Source organism: Gavialis gangeticus, unplaced genomic scaffold, assembly GCF_001723915.1.
Source record: "Gavialis gangeticus isolate Ggan-Ray unplaced genomic scaffold, GavGan_comp1, whole genome shotgun sequence".
NCBI classification, from domain to species: Eukaryota; Metazoa; Chordata; order Crocodylia; family Gavialidae; genus Gavialis; species Gavialis gangeticus.
The window spans coordinates 12968880-12976637 of NW_017729033.1; the positions used below are offsets into that span (position 1 = coordinate 12968880).

Sequence of the window (7758 nt, forward strand, 5' to 3'; positions counted from 1 at the left end):
CTGGTGGCAGTCTATTCCAGGCCTTGGGGGTGTGGACAGTAAAGGAGTTTTTCCTTCTGTCCAGCCTGAAACGGTCTTGGAGGAGTTTGTGACAGTTCGATCTTGTCATCCCTTGGGGCGCTCTGGTGAACAGACGTTCCCCCAGATCCTGGTGGTCACCCCTGATATACTTATAGGCAGCCACTAGGTCCCCCCTGAGCCTGCGCTTTTCCGGGCTAAAGAGTCCCATGGCTCTCAGCCTGTCATCATAAGGCCTGTTCTCCTGCCCTCTGATCATGCGCGTGGCTCTCCTCTGGACTCTCTCAAGCTTCTCCACATCCTTTTTGAATTGTGGAGCCCAGAATTGGATGCAGTACTCCAGCTGCAGCCTCACTAAGGCTGAGTACAACGGGAGGATGACATCCTGGGATTTGCTAGAGAAGCACCCATGGATGCAAGCCAGAGTTTTTCTTGCTTTACCAGCTGCAACATCACACTGGTGGCTCATATTCATCTTGTGGTCAGTCATGACCCCCAACTCCCTTTCGGCCGTGTTGCTAGCAAGCGTAGCACTGCCAAGCCTATAAGCATGCTGCAGGGTTTTTTTCCCAAGGTGGAGAACCTTGCATTTTTCAGTGTTGAAGGACATCAGGTTTTTGTCTGCCCATTTCCTGAGCCTGTCAAGGTCAGCCTGCATTGCCGTCCTGTCCTCAGGTGTGGACACTGTACCCCAGAGTTTGGTGTCCAGGTTCTCCTGGACAAGGAAGAGCGTGTGTAGACAACACAGGCATTAATGTTGAGTGCCTGAAAATTTTAACGTGGCTTGTTTTTGGTGCAGCACATTTGTGTTTGCACGACATGGTGTTCATTTTTGCACAATACGATGCTTTCGATAAGTCCCCTGTGTCATTCCCCGCAGATTTCAACAGGGGGAGCCAAATACCAATCTACCCCCCATAATGTTTTTCCTGATGTATTACAGCAGGAGGCGCATGTAAACCAGCCTCCCCTGTCCCTGCGCCCAGCCTCTCACTGGGAGTCTCCCCTGGGAACGGTCACCCCAAAAACCTTGCCAGTTGTCAGTCTGGTCTCTCTCCATCAGTAAGTGATCCCAAAGACCCCACCGCAATCCCCATTCCAAAGATAAGCCGCATGAATCCTCCCCTCCCGTTCCTTTCCCTTCCCATCCCACCATCTACAAATATATGTACTATATAACTGCTATGATATCATAAAATATTCAGGATTTAGAGCAGTGGGTGGGTGTTTGTTGTCACCCAGTTGATTGGCGATTGCTGTCGATGATGTTGGTGGTGGCAGCAAGCTCTTCTGCCTCCTCTTTTTTTGTTGTTCTGGTGTTTTTGGACTACATTTCCCAGCATTCCTGAGCTCATTGATCTTCATACAGTTTCCAATGTGGGCTCCTATTCTCCTACCCAGAGCTTCTCCATGAGATTATAGGATGCACCGGGTTAACTTTAACCCGACAGTTAATGAATTTGATCAGGTTCTATCATGTTACAAGTCAGGCTGTTCTTGGTCCGTTCAAACTAAGCAGATCTTGAGTTTTAAGAAAAAGAGTCCGCATTTTGGTGGGGAGATGTACACGTTGCATGAACTGTGCTATTGAGACTGAGTTGACCTAACGTTTGCTCAGAAAGCTATCCAGATAACAATTAACCTAGCCAAGTTTTATTCAATGGGGGTTTTTTCAAAGTTCCTCTACAATCTTTACTAGCATATAATAAAACTACCCTAAACCACCAAGAAAAATATAGACAAGCAGAATACGCTCCTGAGAGCAGATATTTTTGTTCATCAAGTATTGTAATTTGTAATCAAGTATTGTAAAAGATATACAAAGATTATCAATAGCATCTGGGGTTTTCCAAACTAATGACCACTCATTGATCTGAGCAGCCTTGAGGCAATCAACTCAAAGTGGTACCAGCTGTAGTATGGTCCATGACTAGGCAATGGTGTTTCTCAAAACATGTGCACTAGGAAAGGGAATAGCCCATCACAGGATTGACCAACACTAGAGAGCCTCCCCACCAATTCTAACTGGTTTTAAAACTGGTTTTGCTGACCTGGAAAAAAAGTGTTTGGAAGCCACAGAGTAGACCAGTGACCTGAATCACTTTTAATACTGCAAAACTACTCAGATGTTGCTGTTTGAATCATTTGGAAGATTCACACCATCTTGGTGCACATTTGCCTAATCCTTGGGATCTCATTATTTGAAAACAGAGCAAAAATATCTTGGACCAAGCAGTATTATAATCAGATCAGCAAGAAAGGTATCAGCACCTGATTTAGGCCACAGTTCCAACCAGTTTGAAAACCAGTCAGAGTTTCGGGGAGAAATTTCCTCAGGCCTTGGGCGTCAGCTCTGAGTAGCATTCAGCTGCTGACGAATGCAGTCTCCCTGGAAAGCCGAGACCAAGCTTGAATCACCTTTGCTGCAAGGTTTAAATTAGCATTTAATCTGATTCATCAAGATTTGTGTCTGTGTCAAATTTGAACAGCACTGCCCAAATCCTGATGTTTTGACGCGCTCTTTGGCCAAGGAAAAGCCTTGTTGGCTTTATTTGACATTGGATTGCTCTTACATTTTGTGCTTCGGAGGGCTGACCCTGAAGTGAGGGAAGGTCTGGGAGGCTGCGCAGGCAAAAAAACTTGCGGGGCGGGGGGACTGGAAAAGCCCTCAGCCAGCTTGTGGCTTGAAAAGGAAATGTGGGTGCCCTTGGATGGGGACACAGATGGGGTAAAGAGGTGAGTGAGGAGGGGTTGTGGGTTTTTTTTAATTGGACAATCTGTTTCCCTTGTAGGGAAGGAAATAACAAATGGGAAATAGAGGAGTATGGCTTGGAAGGGAACAAGAACTGAATTTGGTTGTTTCTGCCCCCCAGCCCCTTCTGGGTTGGGGCGGGGAAGGAGTTTGTGTTCTTACTTTATTTCATTCCCATAAATCTTTTTTTTTCTTTATTGTAAAACTCCCTGAGCCTTTTGAGGAAGGACAGTTTCTAAGTCTAATAAACAGATACATCTATACCTGGTTAACAGAGTCAAAATTCCCCAGGGCATGTCTTGCATGTGTGAGGTCCAGTATGCTGAAGTGTTGCAGCTAGATCGCAGATTAGCGGGGAGACTCATTAAAACTCTGGCAGCAGGACAACTCTCTGTTGCTGTTGAAGAAAGTCAGGCTGAGCACAGAAGCAAGCGTTTTCAGCCCATAAGATATGGTCTTGCCTCCGAAGCCTCAGAGAGCTCATCCTTCCAGCAAGAGAAAAGCATCATTTAAAAGGTTTGTTCCTGTAGCAGCCTCCACAGAGCTGAACCGTCCCACCAGCGGTCAAACCAGACCGTGCCTTTGTGCCAGCCCTGCAGCCCCCAAAACTGGTGCAAGACGAAAGAGGGGGTTCCCACTTTTATACAGGAAAACATTGGGGTTAGGATCATAAACCAACAGGCCAAAGGAAGGGAACAGGTAAGAGGTAAAGAAATATCAACAGTGTGGTAACATATACTCAGCACCTTAATTCCTGCCCCTTGCAAACCTCTGGAGGTTTCCTCAAACAAGCCCGTAGCCCCTCGAGCCTCCAGCTCCCCCCAAGTCCAAGTCCAGCTCCTGCAGCCCACAGCCCTGGCTGACCAAGCCAGCTCCCCTGTGCTCTCCTCTGACCATGCTGCTCTCTCGTCCCCTTGCTCCACCCTCTTCCTATTTCTTTTTCCCTTGTTCCCCCGGACCATGGGGGTTTCTGAGAGCTGAAGTCCAAATCAGCAAGCATCACAGCTCTGCAGACTCCCCCCTGGTTCTACCTGCTGTTACACACATTACATTCACACGACACCTTGTTGTTGTCACCGGGTTCATTAAACATGAATGAAAGGAATTACACCACAATTTCTATTCTGGAGCAGTAAGCAACCCTGCAGACCTACACCTGTCTCTAACTAACTAACAGCGGCTACTTAACTAGCTAGCCGCTACCTGGGGGACCATTCCCCAATTTCCAACCTCTCAGTCTCTTGTTAGGGAGCTTCTTTAAATGATAACTTCTATCACTATAAACCTGAGGGAGCACAGAGGTGGCAGGTGTACCTTTATTAGTTGCATCTCCAAACTATTGCCCACTAGTGCTGTGCGCAACAAAGGGTGGATCCTACCCCTGGAGGCCATCTACCCACATGGCCAAAGGAGTTATAAATGGATTGCTACACCAACAAGGCCCATTGCACCCAGCTCTCCTGATAGTTTAATTCCAGCCAGGAGGGGATGCTGGTGGAAGTCTTCTGACAACAGCTGGAGAGGGAATGCTCTCAATCAGCAAATTGATGACCGCATCCAACCAACTCTACTTGACCTTTGAGATCCATTGACTTCTCTCCAGCTTATTTTCACTGCTGTAGCCTCCCCATCAGGATTTCTGCTGGTGTGGCTGTTGAAGCAGGCTCCATGGATCCTAGGCTATTTAGCTCAGACAGAGGCTCTCATGCCCCAGCTGTGCAAAGACAATAAAGAGCTACCTCTCTCTTGACTGGGTTTCCCTGAAAGGTCTAATGGAATCCATCAGGTTTAGGTTGGACTTTGGATGTAAAGAGGATGGTTGTTAGAACTGGTCAGAAAATGAGGTGGTTTTTCTTTTAAAAATGGACTTTTGGTTTTTTTTAATGAAAATTTCAGTCTGAAAACTGGAAAAAAGTGACTTGGGGCTTTTGAATACAAGTCAAATCTTTTTTTTTTTTCCTTCCTGTAGGAAAGCAGATGCATCTCAAAAATGGACATGTCCTGGAAAACTCACTTCTCCAAGAAAAAATAGTTGCTAGATTTCCAGCCAGCCCTAATGTTTACCTAGCAGATAAGGAGTGTGTTCCCACAGTTGGGAGCAATGTGGGTGAACCATAAAGATATGAATGGACTTGGATCAGGAGGAAAAAATGAGGCCAATGGAAAAAATCATCAGAGGGTGTAGGAAGGGACAGAGACAGAGTAAGAAGTAAAGCAATGCAGAGTCCCACAGGTGAGGGCTAGAAGCCTGGCCACAATTTAGAGCTCAGGGAGACATCAGCCAAAGGGTTTACATTGGGGAGTTGCTCTTAAGAGTGAAAAGGGTTTTCTCAGCAGAATTTATAGGGATAAAACATGCAACAGTTCAGTAAGGAGGCAGCTGGAAGACCCCAACATAATCCAGTGATTTAAGGATGCAGAGTTCAGTCTAGAAATTCCCCCTAGTTGGTTGTGGGGGGCAAGGATGGTTTAGTGATGGTTTGTTATTTTCTTATAAAATTATAGGGTTGGCAGGGATAAGGGTCATCCAGGAACTAATCAAACCGTCTCCCAAGATGCAGGACTGTCATTCCCAAATCAAAAGAGGTTTATCCAGCCTCTTATGAAGGAGTTTCCACAACTCCCCCGAGCTGCTTTTTGTTTCTTTTTGCCTGCTTTTTGTAGCAGCACACATCTTCAGCCAGCCATCATCACTGACCTGCTAGCAACTGGCCCTTGGTTAACCTACTCAGCTTTCTTGGCAAGATAAGGGAGTTTGGATCCAAAACTAAGCTTCTCTGAGTCTAAGCTCTGGGTTTTGGTTCAAATTCATTTCTCTCTTCATTGAACTGCCGGAGCGAACTCACTGGCATACTCCAGTGATGATGCCAACTTGCAACACAATCTTTATCCTACCTAGCATTACATGAAGGTGTGAGACTGCCATTCTGCTTTGTGCCAATATTTCACACCAAGCGTGTATGAACCAGTGCACTTCACACAGAGCCGCACCCAGCTGGCTACTATCTTGCCAGCCTCTGCATGCAGTGCCAGGGCTTTATGCTAAATTATTTGACTTCTTCTCATTGGAGGAGATCTTTCTGTCCTACATGTATTTCTAATGTCTCTGCTGATGCCTCTTTGCATGCTCTTATATGTGTAATTTGATTCCTTTTAAGAAAAATAACCCACTCCCATGTGGTAAGCCTCAGCCCATATCTCAAAGTTTATCCCTGACCATTGCTCAAGCATCCATTAATGTTTGAGCAAGATCATAAAGCAATTACATCATCATGTTACCTCTGACCAACTTTTAAGGGAAGCCTTTATAACGCCAAGTGGTGGTTATCCATGAGCTGCTTTCTCTTGTGTTGGGTGCATAGGTAACATCTCCAAAATGAGCTTCACTGGAAAATATGAGCTCCAGTCCCAGGAAAATTTTGTGCCCTTCATGAAAGCCCTTGGTAAGTGCCAGATAACTGTAACTTTATTTATTATCTTGCTGTAGCTTCCATGGTTAGCCAAAATGATTCTGTTGTGTGCAGACATTGAGGACTTTCTTTTTCTTTTCTAATACTAATTTTACTGTCATAAGTCTTTATATATTCATGTGCATTAATAGGCATCACTAACATAGCTGGAGAAATCAGATGTACAAGAATAAATGCATGGAAGAGTCTCTGTGATTTATGGTTCAAATTAGGGGGAAAACAGTGAAATTCTATGGCTTGTGGTAGGCAGGGGGGGTCAGACAATGTAAGCACAAAGACCTCTGCTAGCTTTAAGCCCCATGGACCAGATCCTCAACTGGGGTGACTTGCCACTGAAGTCAGCAAAGCAATGCTAATTCATGCCAACTGAGCAGCTGTCCCCATGAGTCCATCTATGTGGACACTAGGCTAAGAGTGTCTCAACTGGTGCTCTTCATGTGGTATGGACCCTCAAATCCCATGGCTCCAGCGGAAGACTGGCTTTAGGATGTCTGGGAATTTCCACCAGGTTTTCCTGGGGGCACATCACCTCTTCAGTTCTCCATCCATTCCCTTCAGCCCTTCTCTCCTCTGATCTCCAGCATCCCTTTACCTCCTCCTGCTCTTTTCTCTTCACTTTCTTTCAGCTCAGTCAGAGAATGAAGATGCTGGATCTTTTCTTTCCACTTGGATGTTTGGGGGAAGGCAGTGACTTTCTCCCTCTTCCTAACCAGCTGACAAGGGATAAGCCTCAGTGTCCATGTATTATTTCCTCCCCGCTCCCCAACACACACACACACACACACACACACACACACACGCATGACTTTGACTGTTTGCACTTCTGCCCCTGCGGTAACATAGGAATTGTCCTCCACATTGAAGCCACCCCATAACAGTCAAAGACTCCTCACTGGGTGACTATCATGAGCCTAGAGAGCTGGCTCCCTCCCTGGTAATAATGTCCTTTGGGGTCTTTGTTAAGCCTGGGCTTTTGTTTCTGGTCAGGTCTTCCCGACGAACAGATTGAAAAGGGCAAGGACCTCAAGAGCATTTCAGAAATTGTGCAGGATGGCAACAAGTTCAAGTTCACTGTGACCACGGGCAGCAAAGTACTGCAAAATGAGTTCACTATTGGAGAGGAGACAGAGATGGAGACACTGACGGGACAGAAGGTCAAGGTAGGCCATTGGCTCTCTCTTTGTCTAGAGCTCGGTCCTGTGGGTCACCAAGCACCTCCTGTGGGTGCTGAGGCCCCTGAGAATGCCAGTCCCCCGGTGAGAGGCACCCTGCCCTTTCTGGATCCTGCCTTTTCACAACCTCTCAGTGATGCTACCTGCTGATAACAACATGTCCCTTACAAAGGCTTTGTTTCTTAGCATTTCACAGGGTAGACCCATAGGGCTTTGTTCCCCATTCATTTAACAGGTTGGTGTCCTGTCAGACCAACCTGGTGGCCTTCTATGACCAGGTCACCAAATCCGTAGACGCAGGGGTAGCAGTGGACATAGTCTTCCTGGACTTTCGGAAGGCCTTCGA

At 46.4% G+C, this 7758-nt stretch overlaps 1 protein-coding gene across 1 annotated transcript in view; it reads left to right on the plus strand.

The window, feature by feature from the left end:
• The first annotated feature begins 6081 nt into the window (after nucleotides 1-6081).
• The window catches only part of FABP1 (fatty acid binding protein 1), a 6150-nt gene continuing 4473 nt past the window's right edge, over nucleotides 6082-7758 (plus strand). The window contains exons 1-2 of the mRNA XM_019526646.1: nucleotides 6082-6213; nucleotides 7228-7400. Of these exons, the coding sequence (XP_019382191.1) occupies nucleotides 6147-6213; nucleotides 7228-7400 (240 nt within the window). The 5' untranslated portion in view covers nucleotides 6082-6146. The remainder of the gene's footprint in view (nucleotides 6214-7227; nucleotides 7401-7758) is intronic.